The sequence below is a fragment of the Coregonus lavaretus genome, assembly GCF_964263955.1.
Source record: "Coregonus lavaretus genome assembly, chromosome: 3".
Lineage (NCBI taxonomy): Eukaryota > Metazoa > Chordata > Actinopteri > Salmoniformes > Salmonidae > Coregonus > Coregonus lavaretus.
Genome location: NC_139990.1, coordinates 33,000,914 through 33,015,932, shown reverse-complemented (window position 1 = coordinate 33,015,932; position 15,019 = coordinate 33,000,914). Strand labels below are relative to the sequence as shown.

Sequence of the window (15,019 nt, the reverse complement as noted above, 5' to 3'; positions counted from 1 at the left end):
TCATCTCTGCATTTTCAGCGCCACAGCCAACTTTCAACTGCTGGGCTACTGCTGTAGCTACTATTGTGGTCGCCAGTGTTGACAACAGAAATGCTACGGTCACATTTCAATAACTAGCAATGTCGTTTAAAACGAGGTAGCTTACCTTTGGCTGGCTGTCATGTTCCAGTAAATTAGTTTATGATTGCATTTTTCAACTGTGACTATTATCCAACAAAGTAGGTAAGGTTTTAGCCACCATTTTAGCCCCCGCTGTGCATGGAAATGTAAAGCACAAGCCATTGATCATATAGGCCTATCAAGAAATAGATTTTTATTTCTAGTAGCAGATACCTATATTAATGAATAAGCAGGTCCATCTTATTTCTGGTATTAAGCAATGGGCTATCGATATCATACAAAATATTCATCCTTTTCCTGGCTATTTCTATGGCCTTTGCTATAGTAATATGCTGCAGTACCCTTTAAAGAGTGTATAATTTTCAATGTGATGCAACTCGATAGTTAAATAGTGCTTTAACACAATGTAGAAACCCAATATTCCACCAGTGACTTTGTAGTAAAAATAACATGTTTTTGTATCAACATTTTAGCTTTTAATAATATTCAAATGTCTTTACAAGTTATATATTAGTTTCTAGGGTACAACGTGCTTCAAAAGTATCTAGAATTCATATAGGCTATCAGTCAATTAAAAATATATTTTCTCTGGTGCTTATACGTTTTATGTTGTGCTCCTAGCTTTTTTTAGGTTGGAAGCACCATTGCTACCAATGACATTTTTTAAAATGTAAAGCCCTGCCTAGAGAGCAACAGTGTGTGCTGGCTTTCCTTACAGCCCTACAATACCTGGGGCCTGCGTGGCCTGTATTCACAAAGCATCTCAAAGTAGGTGTGCTGATCTAGGATCAGGTCCCACCGGTCTTATTATGAGATGAAAGGCAAAACTGATCCTGATCAGCACTCCTACTCTGAGACACTTTGTAAATATGGGCCATGTTCAGGAGACCGTAACATTACAGAACTCTGTAGCTCAACTGGTAGAGCACGGCGCTTGTAACGCCAAGGTAGTGGGTTCGATCCCCGGGACCACCCATACACAAAAATGTATGCACGCATGACTGTAAGTCGCTTTGGATAAAAGCGTCTGCTAAATGGCATATCAATATCAATCAATCAATATGATGGGGACTCGTCAGCTCTATTAATTTAATTTCTATCTGCAACATTCAGTACACCACTGATACAAGTATATAAAAGACCCTGGTTATTTGAATCATCTGGTGGGTTAATGCTAGGCTGGGACAAAGGCTTGCACTCACAGGACCAGAGTATATAACACTAGATCAACATCAATGCATGCATGGCTCTTATGGGGCTTAAATATCAGTAACTGATGGGCCGCCACTGTACTTTCCCTCTCTCCATCCCCAGGCTTTAGTGATGAAGGTTGGTATGGACAGCATTATGGCCAGCTACTTTGCCCTCTTTGAAGTCATCAACCACTCCTTTGGTAAGACCATCCGTTTATTCATTCATTCCTCTGGAGTCCACAGCTAGTCCATGGACCTACCCTTTCACCTTTACTCTTCTGATCAGTACAGTTGCATCTCAGTAGTCTAAAGTGGCTTCCTCTCCATGTCTCCTTCCCTTCAACTGCACCGATCTAAAAATTTATATAGAAATTGAAATTAAAGTAGGCACCAAAACATGTTTCCGCCATGTCGTCTCCTCACAGCCTGTGTTTCCAGATCTGTGCTGACGACGAGAAGGAGACAACTCAAAACCTCTCTAGTCTATTGAGACGCACCCTTAACCTCCTCTCCCCCTTTCCCTAGTGAGAAAACTGGCCCCCAACGAGTTCCCCCACAAGTTGTACGTGCAGAACTACACATCGGCCGTGCCGGGTACCTGTCTGGCCCTCCGCAAGTGGCTCTTCACCTCTCAGGAGGAGGAGCTGCTCAGGGACAAACCTCTAGCCGTTCACTACTGCTTCCACCAGGTAAGGACTCTCTCGACTGTCCCTCCAACGATCTGTTGGCGGCTTAAAATACTCTAAACTTTGTAGTCCAGACCAATGTTCCCTCTAAGCTGCGTGCATTCACACAGCTCCCCTCGGACTGGCGTGCAGAAGAAATATCAGCCCATGCAGAGAAGCACGAGATTGAACTTCATTCAACTTTCTAGAGTTTTCACCTTTCGTTAACACTATCAACGTTTTGCTCTATTGTGGGAAGTGTGCTCGAATCAACACAAAATTAGCCGCTTTCAATGTAACGTACCGAAACAAAACGAAGTATGCAAGCCTTAGTATGCAAAACTAACTGTGTAAGAGATTTTCTTGTAGGCAGAGCGAATTGGAGTAAGATTCGGTTGCATTGACAGGCACGACTCAGGCCCGTATTATACACAGACCGGTGCGCCATAACCAATTAGAGCTGCAGTAGGCCTATATGCAAATAGCCATTCCCATAGATGGATCTGTGCCATTCACTGGACTGTGTTTACAGCATGAGCGGCCCGAGTAGATGCGCTTGTTTTGAGATTAAAGTGAGAGCTGCATGTAGCCACTTGTGCACATTTGTTCATGTTCTTTGATAGTTAGTGAGTTATTAGCCCAGTTATATCTAATTTCTAGTCAACAATGGGGGAGTGGTTGCTTCCTACAAAAGCATAACACGTGTGCAATTCTAGCCATCTTTGAAAAGCGAGTCAGGTAAAAATAGCTTTTTTTATGTCTTAAAGGGGCAGTGTTGTATTTTGAGACTGTCTTGAATAAGCTAAGTAGCCAATAGGCAGAGGGTAGCATAATTTGTCTGATTCTCTGTAATAATGGTTTGGGAATAATAATGAATTTTATTTTGTAAAATGTTTTCTTGCATCAAACACCAACATTTTCAGTCACCTCCTTGTCTGAAGGACAAGTGGATAAACAGGTTAATGTCAAGCCCTGCATGTTATTATTTTCAAAAGTCTAATGGAATGTAGGCATTGAACACCACACATTGTCTGCTACTGTAGGCTGAATGATAGAACAGCTATTTATATGTTTAAATGTTATGGGATGCATTTCCTCCATTGTTTTTGACGGTAGGCCACTCTGGTAGGCCTACATTATGATCAAATAGCCACAGTAGCCAACTTGGCCACTGTTAAAACTGTAACTTAAAGCGGGTACAGCCTCAGTGTTCACAGTAAACGCGTGCCGGAAGATGCACAGAATTCAGCAGACTTTAAATTTGCTCAGGGCCGAATAAAATGAGCGGGAACATTGTTCCAGACCTACTCTGTCATATAGCTAGCTATATGTTTTATTTGATGTTTGTTTTGCTTTTCAAGAGCTCTGAGATTCTGGGTCTGTAATGAAAAGCGCTATATAAGATGAAAAAATTATCTGGTGACTCTTATTACTGGTCCTGAGTCAGTGGTAGCCTACTGTCTCAATTCTGATCCGTGGTCAGTTTGAATGAGATTACATTTGCGTGCCGCTGCTCTGTGCTAGATTAGATGGAACGTGGTCTCTAACAAAAGCCCCTTTCTCTGTCTGCTAAGGCATTGGATGACGTGAAGAAGGGATTCATCAAAACAGAAGACAAGTCTTACCAGCTGACGAAACTGGCAGAGCAGCGCAAGATGGGCATGGTTAGTCCCTTTTCTAGTCTCTTGTTTCTATTCTCTTCCCATTGCAAGTGGTCCTCTGTAGCTCAGTTGGTAGAGCATGGCGCTTGCAACACAGGATAGTGGGTTCGATTCCTGGGACTATGCGCACGTAAAATGTATGCTTTTGATAAAAGCATCTGCTAAAAATTGCATATATTATAACTCGTATGTGCCTAACATAAAGTATGAGAATGTGTACAGTACGTGCCTTTCATGTTGCTGTTATATGTCCATTGCTGACATAAAATGTGTAGGTGTATTAATGTGTATATTGAATGTGTACGTGCCTGTTTGGTGCCTACTTGTATGGTTGATGGTGGTCTCTTGTCTTGTGTCTGTCAGTACCTGAGTCTGCTGCGCTCCTGTGAGGGCTACAACGAGGTCATGTTCCCCCACTGCGCCTGTGACTCCCGGAGGAAGGGCCACGTCATCACGGCCATCAGCATGCACCACTTCAAGCTGCATGCCTGCTCAGAGGACGGCACGCTTGAGGTGAGTGAGATTGGAGTATGTGTACACTGACTTATAGTGGTGTGTACACTGACTAAGAAGCGCTGCACACACCACACTATATCACACACAGAAGAAAATTAAAAACATGAGTGTGTACACGCTGGCTCATACTCTGTGTGTATGTACTTACCATTCTCTCTCCTGCCCCATCAGAACCAGGTGATAGCGTTTGAGTGGGCGGAGATGCAGCGCTGGGACAACGACGAGGAGGGCATGGCATTCTGCTTTGAGTACGCCAGGGGGGAGAAGAAGCCTCGCTGGGTCAAGATCTTCACACCATACGTGAGTCTAAAATACACAACAGACAAAACGCACTCGGACAGCTCACATAAAACACTGGGTTAAGATAATGGAATACAACAGGATATAGAAATTTAGGGTGTGGAGTCTGTCCCAAATGGCATACTACTTTTGATAAGGGCTCTGGGAATAGGGTGCAAATTTGGGTGTAGACATTGTTGATAAAAATCTATTTGGAGCAGTTCCTTCTAACAAAGTGCGTGTCGTCTCTCCCCAGTTCAACTACATGCACGAGTGCTTCGAGAGGGTCTTCTGTGAGCTCAAGTGGAGGAAACAGGTAAGAGTCGCACCCTTCCTTCTCCTCCAATACACAACAAGTTCTAATCTTTAGCAGTAATTTATGCTGTATCTGGAAAAGGACAGTCAGTTTCTGAACCCGAACAATGGCAAGTTGCCGTGGACCTGTCAGCAGAAAGTTTGAATTCAATAATGTTTTATATCGACTTTTTCCCCCCCCAACCTAAATATGATAGACTGCTTGTGAATTCTGAAACATTGTAGGGCAGGCTACACATTTTTTTTTTTACATTACTTACAGTAGTTACAGTTCTATTTCTCGTGTGTTTCTGTTCTACTTCACATTTGTATGAATGTTTTTATAGTACCACTGATATTCATTACTGCATTGTTGGGAAAGGGCAAGCAAGAAAGGCATTTCATTGTAGGCTACTTGTGCACATGACAATATAAACTTGATACATAGGCCTACTTCAATGTAAAAGATCAGCTGTTAAATTCGAATGTATACCAGTATTATAAATCATGATGCCTATGATATTGCAAAACTTGAAATATATACAGTACCAGTCAAAAGTTTGGACACGTCTACTCATTCAAGGGTTTTTCTTTATTTTTACTATTTTCTATATTGTAGAATAATAGTGAAGACATCAAAACTATGAAATAACACATATGGAATCATGTAGTAAACAAATCAACATATTTTTAGATTCTTCAAAGTAGCCACCCTTTGCCTTGATGACAGCTTTGCACACTCTTTGCATTCTCTCAACCAGCTTCATGAGGAATGCTTTTCCAACAGTCTTGAAGGAGTTCCCACATGCTGAGCACTTGTTGGCTGCTTTTCCTTCACTCTGCAGTCCAATTCATCCCAAACCATCTCAATTGGGTTGAGGTCGGGTGATTGTGGAGGCCAGGTCATCTGATGCAGCACTCCATCACTCTCCTTATTGGTCAAATAGCCCTTACACAGCCTGGAGGTGTGTTTTGGGTCATTGTCCTGTTGAAAAACAAATTATAGTCCCATTAAGCCCAAACCAGATGGGATGGCGTATCGCTGCAGAATGCTGTGGTAGCCATGCTGGTTAAGTGTTCCTTGAATTCTAAATAAATCACTGACAGTGTCACCAGCCTCCTCCATGCTTCACTGTCGGAACCACACATGCAGAGGTCATCCGTTCACCTACTCTGCGTCTCACATAGACACGGCGGTTGGAACCAAAAATCTCAAATTTGGACTCATCAGACCAAAGGACAGATTTCCACTGGTCTAATGCCCATTGCTCATGTTTCTTGGCCCTAGCAAGGCTCTTCTTCTTATTGGTGTCCTTTAGTAGTGGTTTCTTTGCAGTAATTCGTTCATGAAGGCCTGATTCACGCAGTCTCCTCTGAGCAGTTGATGTTGATGTGTCTGTTACTTGCAATCTGAGGTGCAGTTAATTGCCGATTTCTGAGGCTGGTAACTAATGAACTTATCCTCTGCAGCAGAGGTACAGTGGGGAAAAAAAGTATTTAGTCAGCCACCAATTGTGCAAGTTCTCCCACTTAAAAAGATGAGAGAGGCCTGTAATTTTCATCATAGGTACACCTCAACTATGACAGACAAAATGAGGGAGAAAAATCCTGAAAATCACATTGTAGGATTTTTTATGAATTTATTAGCAAATTATGGTGGAAAATAAGTATTTGGTCAATAACAAAAGTTTCTCAATACTTTGTTATATACCCTTTGTTGGCAATGACACAGGTCAAACGTTTTCTGTAAGTCTTCACAAGGTTTTCACACACTGTTGCTGGTATTTTGGCCCATTCCTCCATGCAGATCTCCTCTAGAGCAGTGATGTTTTGGGGCTGTCGCTGGGCAACATGGACTTTCAACTCCCTCCAAAGATTTTCTATGGGGTTGAGATCTGGAGACTGGCTAGGCCACTCCAGGACCTTGAAATGCTTCTTACGAAGCCACTCCTTCGTTGCCCGGGCGGTGTGTTTGGGATCATTGTCATGCTGAAAGACCCAGCCACGTTTCATCTTCAATGCCCTTGCTGATGGAAGGAGGTTTTCACTCAAAGTCTCACGATACATGGCCCCATTCATTCTTTCCTTTACACGGATCAGTCGTCCTGGTCCCTTTGCAGAAAAACAGCCCCAAAGCATGATGTTTCCACCCCCATGCTTCACAGTAGGTATGGTGTTCTTTGGATGCAACTCAGCATTCTTTGTCCTCCAAACACAACGAATTGAGTTTTTACCTAAAAGTTATATGTTGGTTTCATCTGACCATATGACATTCTCCCAATCCTCTTCTGGATCATCCAAATGCACTCTAGCAAACTTCAGACGGGCCTGGACATGTACTGGCTTAAGCAGGGGGACACGTCTGGCACTGCAGGATTTGAGTCCCTGGCGGCGTAGTGTGTTACTGATGGTAGGCTTTGTTACTTTGGTCCCAGCTCTCTGCAGGTCATTCACTAGGTCCCCCCGTGTGGTTCTGGGATTTTTGCTCACCGTTCTTGTGATCATTTTGACCCCACGGGGTGAGATCTTGCGTGGAGCCCCAGATCGAGGGAGATTATCAGTGGTCTTGTATGTCTTCCATTTCCTAATAATTGCTCCCACAGTTGATTTCTTCAAACCAAGCTGCTTACCTATTGCAGATTCAGTCTTCCCAGCCTGGTGCAGGTCTACAATTGTGTTTCTGGTGTCCTTTGACAGCTCTTTGGTCTTGGCCATAGTGGAGTTTGGAGTGTGACTGTTTGAGGTTGTGGACAGGTGTCTTTTATACTGATAACAAGTTCAAACAGGTGCCATTAATACAGGTAACGAGTGGAGGACAGAGGAATCTCTTAACGAAGAAGTTACAGGTCTGTGAGAGCCAGAAATCTTGCTTGTTTGTAGGTGACCAAATACTTATTTTCCACCATAATTTGCAAATAAATGCATTAAAAAATCCTACAATGTGATTTTCTGGATTTTTTTTTCTCAATTTGTCTGTCATAGTTGACGTGTACCTATGATGAAAATTACAGGCCTCTCTCATCTTTTTAAGTGGGAGAACTTGCACAATTGGTGGCTGACTAAATACTTTTTTTCCCCACTGTAACTCTGGGTCTTCCTTTCATGTGGCGGTCCTCATGAGAGCCAGTTTCATCATAGAGCTTGATGTTTTTTGCGACTGCACTTGAAGAAACTTTCAAAGTTCTTGAAATGTTCCGTATTGACTGACCTTCATGTCTTAATGTAATGATGGACTGTCGTTTCTCTTTGCTAATTTGAGCTGTTCTTGCCATAATATGGACTTGTCTTTTACCAAATATATCCATCTTCTGTATACCCCCCCTACCTTGTCACAACACAACTGATAGGCTCAAACACATTAAGAAGGAAAGAAATTCCACAAATTAACTTTTAAGAAGGCACACCTGTTAATTGAAATGCATTCCAGGTGACTACCTCATGAAGCTGGTTGAGAGAATGCCAATAGTGTGCAAAGCTGTCATAAAGGCTAAGGGTGGCTATTTGAAGAATCTCAAATATAAAATGTTTTTATTTAACACTTTTCTGGTTACTACATATAGCCTATTATTGAACATCAATGAGCAAATTTCAGGTCTGCAGAGCGAAAAACTTGAACGTTATCAAATTTCTGTGCAACGTCCGGCTTGCGTGTACTGTGAACACTGCTTTAAGTTAGTTTTAACAGTGGCCAAGTAAGTTAATGTGGCTATTTGATTATAATGTAGGCCTACCATAGTGGCCTAACATCAAACAATGGAGAAAAATGCATCCCATAGCATTTTAACATGTAAATGGCTGTTCTATCATTCAGCCTACAGTAGCAGCCAATGTGTGGTGTTCAATGCCTACATTCCATGAGACTTTTGAAAAAGAAACATGCAGGGCTTGACATTAACCTGTTTATCCACTTGTCCTTCAGACAAGGTGACTGAAAATGTTGTTTGATAAAAGAAACCACTTTACAAAATAAGTCATTATTATTCAGAGAATCAGACAAATTATGCTACGCTCTGGCTATTGGCTACTTAGCTTATTCAAGACAGTCTCAAAAATATAACACTTCCCCTTTAAGACATAAAAAAAGCTCTTTACCTGACACGTTTTTCAAAGATGGCTAGAAATGCACACACTTTGTTCTCCTGTTAGAAGCGAACATTCCCCTATTGTTGACCAGAAATTAACTATAACTGGGCTAATAACTCACTAACTAGTAAAAAATCTGAACTAATGTGCACACGTGGCTACATGCAGCTCTCACTTTGATCTCTAAACAAGCGCATCTACCCGCGATCGCTCATACTGTAGCCTAAACACAGTCCAGTTCAAAGTGAATGGCCCAGATCCATATATGGCTATTTGCGTATAAAGGCCTACTGCAGCTCTGATTGGTAATGGCGCACTGGTTTGTGTAGAGAGTATGGGCCCTGAGTCGTGCCTGTCCATGCAATAGAATCCTACTCCAATGTACTCTGCCTACAAGAAAATCTCTTGCACAGTTAGTTTTGCATACTAAATCTTGCATGGTTCGTTTTGTTTCGGTATATTACATTGAAAGTGGCTAATATTGAGAGCATCAGCTGTGATCACGCTCTCCGTAGCCGATGTGAGTAAGATTTTTAAGCAGGTCAACATTCACAAGGCCGCAGGGCCGGACGGATTACCAGGACGTGTACTCCGAGCATGTGCTGACCAACTGGCAAGCGTCTTCACTGACATTTTCAACATGTCCCTGACTGAGTCTGTAATACCAACATGTTTCAAGCAGACCACCATAGTCCCTGTGCCGAAGAACGCTAAGATAACCTGCCTAAATGACTATCAACCCGTAGCACTCACGTCTGTAGCCATGAAGTGCTTTGAAAGGCTGGTCATGACTCACATCAACACCATTATCCCAGAAACCCTAGACCCACTCCAATTTGCATACCGCCCCAACAGATCCACAGATGATGCAATCTCTATTGCGCTCCACACTGCCCTTTCCCACCTGTACAAGAGGAACACCTACGTGAGAATGCTATTCATTGACTACAGCTCAGCATTCAACACCATAATGCCCTCAAAGCTCATCACTAAGCTAAGGACCCTGGGACTAAACACCTCCCTCTGCAACTGGATCCTGGACTTCCTGACGGGCCGCCCCCAGATGGTAAGGGTAGGTAACAACACATCTGCCACACTGATCCTCAACACGGGCGCCCCTCAGGGGTGCGTGCTCATTCCCCTCCTGTACTCCCTGTTCACCCAAGACTGCATGGCCAGGCACGACTCCAACAACATCATTAAGTTTGCCGATGACACAACAGTGGTAGGCCTGATCACCGACAACGATGAAACAGCCTATAGGGAGGAGGTCAGAGACCTGGCCGTGTGGTGCCAGGATAACAACCTCTCCCTCAACATGATCAAGACAAATTACATGATTGTGGACTACAGGGGGAAAAAAAGAGGACAGAGCACGCCCCCATTCTCATCGAATGGGCTGTAGTGGAACAGGTTGAGAGCTTCAAGTTCCTTGGTGTCTACATCACCAACAAACTATCATGATCCAAACACAGCAAGACAGTCGTGAAGAGGGCACGACAAAGACTATTCCCCCCCAGGAGACTGAAAAGATTTGGCATGGGGTCCTCAGATCCTCAGAAAGTTCTACAGCTGCACCATCGAGAGCATCCTGACTGGTTGCATCACCGCCTGGAATGGCAACTGCTCAGCCTCCGACCGCAAGGCACTACAGAGGGTAGTGCATATGGCCCAGTACATCACTGGGGCCAAGCTTCCTGACATCCAGGACCTCTATACCAGGCGGTGTCAGAGGAAGGCCCTAGAAATTGTCAAAGACTCCAGCCACCCTAGTCATAGACTGTTCTCTCTGCTACCGCACGGCAAGCGGTACCGGAGCACCAAGTCTAGGTCCAAAAGGCTTCTTAACAGCTTCTACCCCCAAGCCATAAGACTCCTGAACAGCTAATCATGGCTACCCGGACTGTTTGCATTGTCCCCTCCACCCCACCCCCTCTTTTACGCTGCTGCTACTCTCTGTTTATTATCTATGCATAGTCACTTTAACTCTACCCACATATTACCTCAATTACCTCGACTAACCTGTGTCCCCGCACATTGACTATGTACTGGTACCCACTGGCTTGCGAAAGTATTCACCCCCCTTGGCATTTTTCCTATCTTGTTGCCTTACAACGTGGAATTAAAATTGATTTTTGGGGGGGTTGTATCATTTGATTTACACAACATGCCTACCACTTTGAAGATGCAAAATATGTTTTCTTGTGAAACAAACAAGAAATAAGACAAAAAAACAGAACTTGAACGTGCATAACTATTCAACCCCCCAAAGTCAATACTTTGTAGAGCCACCTTTTGCAGCAATTACAGCTGCAAGTCTCTTGGGGTAAGTCTCTATAAGCTTGGCACATCCAGCCACTGGGATTTTTCTGCCCATTCTTCAAGGCAAAACTACTGCTCCAGCTCCTTCAAGTTGGATGTGTACCGCTGGTGTACAGCAATCTTTAAGTCATACCACATTCTCAATTGGATTGAGGTATGGGCTTTGACTAGGCCATTCCAAGACATTATTTAAATGTTTCCCCTTAAACCACTTGAGTGTTGCTTAGGGTCATTGTCCTGCTGGAAGGTGAACCTCCATCCTCCCGTCTTAAATCTCTGGAAGACTGAAACAGGTTTCCCTCAAGAATTTCCCTGTATTTAGCGCCATCCATCATTCCTTCAATTCTGACCAGTTTCTCAGTCCCTGCCGATGGAAAAACATCCCCACAGCATGATGCTGCCACCACCATGCTTCACTGTGGGGATGGTGTTCTCGGTGTGATGAGAGGTGTTGGGTTTGCGCCAGACATGGCGTTTACCTTGATGGCCAAAAAGCTCAATTTTAGTCTCATCTGACCAGAGGACCTTCTTCCATATGTTTGGGGAGTCTCCCACATGCCTTTTGGCGAACACCAAACATGTTTGCTTATTTTTTTTCTATAAGCAATTGCTTTTTTCTGGCCACTCTTCCGTAAAGCCCAGCTCTGTGGAGTGTACGGCTGAAAGTGGTCCTATGGACAGATACTCCAATCTCCGCTGTGGAGCTTTGCAGCTCCTTCAGGGGTGTCTTTGTTGCCTCTCTGATTAATGTCCTCCATGCCTGGTCCGTGAGTTTTGGTGGGCGGCCCTCTCTTGGCAGGTTTGTTGTGGTGCCATATTCTTTCCATTTTTTAATAATGGATTTAATGGTGCTCCGTGGGATGTTAAAAGTTTCGGATATTTTTTTATAACCCAACCCTGATCTGGACTTCTCCACAACTTTGTCCCTGACCTGTTTGGAGAGCGCCTTGGTCTTCATGGGGTCGCTTGCTTGGTGGTGCCCCTTGCGTCGTGGTGTTGCAGACGCTGGGGCCTTTCAGAACAGGTGTATGTGTGTGTGTGTGTATATGTATATGTGTATGTGTATATATATATATATATATATATATATATATATATATATATATATATATATATATATATATATATATATATATATATATATATATATATATATATATATATATATATATATATATATTCACACAGGTGGACTTTATTTAACTAATTATGTGACCCTTGTAGCTCAGTTGGTAGAGCATGGCGCTTGCAACGCCAGGGTTGTGGGTTCATTTCCCACGGGGGGCCAGTATGAAAATGTATTTACTAACTGTAAGTCGCTCTGGATAAGAGTGTCTGCTAAATGACTAAAATGTAATTGGTTGCACCAGATCTTATTTAGGGGCTTCATAGCAATGGGGGTGAATACATATGCACACACCACTTTTCCGTTATTTATTTTTTGAAACAAGTTATTTTTTTCATTCCACTTCACCAATTTGGACTATTTTGTTAATGTCCATTACATGAAATCCAAATAAAAATCCATTTCAATTACAGGTTGTAATGCAACAAAATAGGAAAAGTGTGAAGCGGGATGAATACTTTTGCAAGGCACTGTATATAGCCTCCCTACTGTTATTTTATTTTACTGCTGTTCTTTAATTATTTTTAATTTTTACTGATCTATTTTTTACATAACACTTATTTTTCTTAAAACTGCATTGTTGGTTAAGGGCTTGTAAGTAAGCATTTCACTGTAAGGTCTACACCTGTTGTATTCGGCGCATGTGGCAAAAAAAAATTGATTTGATATTGCGTTGATAGTGTTAACTAAAGGGGAAAACTGTAGAAAGTTGAGTGAAGTTCAATCTCGTGCTTCTCTGCGCAGGCTGATATTTCTTCTGCGTGGCAGTCCGAGGGGAGCTGCGCGCAGCTTAGAGGGAACATTGTTGAACATGCAACTCCTGTAATGAAGCAGCTAATAAAATGCAATTTTAAAGCATTTGCCAAAATGCAATTAGTGGGAAAACAGTTGATATGAGAGAGAAAGTTGATATGAAAACCAATAGAACAGTAGACAAATTATGGTTAATGGCATGAGGAAGTCTTTATAAAATAATTGCCTCCACGTTTTTTGGTTGGATTTTTGCTAGGCTACTTTGAAGCAAGGTAAGACATACCTCATTATTTGAAGTAAAGTAAAGCATTCAGGTTTAAAATTATTATACTGGCTCAAGCTCACGTTTCAAAGTGGTGTCTCATTGACTTTAGCGTATGCACTCGAATGGCAAATGGAAAGCATGCATGATTTGTGAGATGAGGTTGAGAAATAAAATGGTAGCCCTTTTTAATCGTGGCCATCAAAGTTTTTAACACGTGATTGCTTTTAGAATTGTTGGGCTTATAACAGCTTCTTTCACTCCAGTACTAGCTTTTTTTAGGTGCTCTCACGCTGTCTGACAGCTGATAGGCTATTCTGCTCCTCAAATTAGGCTCTGTATGCTGTGCATGTGTGATGATAAATAGGATACATGACAACTAATGAATACACATGCACCAATTTTAATTCCACTAAATTAATGCAAAATCCCTGAACAGGATGCCATTTGGGACACAGCCATTGTCTTACAATGTTATATAAAAATACATGTTTTATTGTCACATACGCTGGATAGGTGCAATGAAATGTGTTACAGGGTCAGCCATAGTAGTACTGCGCCCCTGGAGCAAATCGGGGTTAAGTGCCTTGCTTAAGGGCACATAAACAGATTTTTCACCTTGTCGGCTCAGGTATTCGAACCAGCGACCTTTCAGTTACTGGCCCAAGAGTTTTAGACAATGGATTTTACAACGTTAGGCACTCTAAATGTCCATTTCCCTCTCTCTCTGCCGATGATTATTTTCTCACACTATTTCTCCTTTCCCTATCCACATTTTAGGTTGAAAATGAGGCCTCTGACAAAGACAACCAGAACTGCAGTAACAACGGTAAGTGTGCTCTGGAAAGATCCTGTCAGCCTTGTTCCCCAACATAAACCACATGAACCCTTCACAATGCTACTGTTTCCAGTACATAGTGGATGTGAGAGGAAGTGAGAGATATAAAGATTTTATGAGTTAACAGTCCACTGACATGAAAGCTTAAAGCACCCCCGTCCAACACTCCCAGTAGGTAAGAATGAGTGAGAACAGAACAGAGTTAATCATCTCCTGAGGCGAGGTGTACAGGAGTACATATACAAGTGTATGCTTATGAGCATAAAAGAACAGCAGCCATGTGATCCACATCAAGGTCACTTCACAAAGATGAATAGACACAGACTGATAGGTATTTACCCTGTGGGAGAGTTTGTGATATAGCAAAGGCAAATTAACAACAAAGGAAATGAATGGCAAATGCAAAGTGACCAGTAAAGGCAATTAACAGGGAAGACAAGTGAACAGCAATGGAATATTAATGGAAAAGGAAAGTGAACAGCAAATGCAAATTAACAGGAAATGTAAAGAGCAGCAAAGGCAAGTAACCAGCAAATTAACAGCAAAGGCAGAAGTGTAGAGTGGACACTGGACACAGTCTGCTCTGTTTGTTACATATCTATCTGCAGCTTTACTGTCAGGAAGTGAGAGGTTGAGTTTGGTTTCTTGAACCTTCTCTCTATTCTAGAATATCTCCCTGCTCTGGAGACACAGAAGGGATGGCGCCATCTAGGGGGCGAGATCGCCACATCCTAAATACTCCACCAGAATCGGCCCACTCACGCCATCACAGCCACAACCTAGAACGCCATCTGCAAAAGAAACAAAAAAAACTAAAAGAGAACTGAGGCGATTCACTCCCCAAATGACACTGGAAACCGATTTTTTTTTTTTTTTATCACACAAACCCAGGAATTCGCAGATCGAT

At 42.5% G+C, this 15,019-nt stretch overlaps 1 protein-coding gene across 1 annotated transcript in view; it reads left to right on the top strand.

The window, feature by feature from the left end:
* The window catches only part of LOC311121502 (sorting nexin-27-like), a 39,335-nt gene extending 24,405 nt beyond the window's left edge, over window positions 1–14,930 (top strand). Inside the window, exons 6-13 of the mRNA XM_084157969.1 lie at window positions 1,435–1,513; window positions 1,839–2,002; window positions 3,553–3,642; window positions 4,003–4,152; window positions 4,327–4,455; window positions 4,691–4,750; window positions 14,055–14,103; window positions 14,780–14,930. Of these exons, the coding sequence (XP_084014095.1) occupies window positions 1,435–1,513; window positions 1,839–2,002; window positions 3,553–3,642; window positions 4,003–4,152; window positions 4,327–4,455; window positions 4,691–4,750; window positions 14,055–14,103; window positions 14,780–14,847 (789 nt within the window). The 3' untranslated portion in view covers window positions 14,848–14,930. The remainder of the gene's footprint in view (window positions 1–1,434; window positions 1,514–1,838; window positions 2,003–3,552; window positions 3,643–4,002; window positions 4,153–4,326; window positions 4,456–4,690; window positions 4,751–14,054; window positions 14,104–14,779) is intronic.
* The last annotated feature ends 89 nt before the right edge of the window (window positions 14,931–15,019 follow it).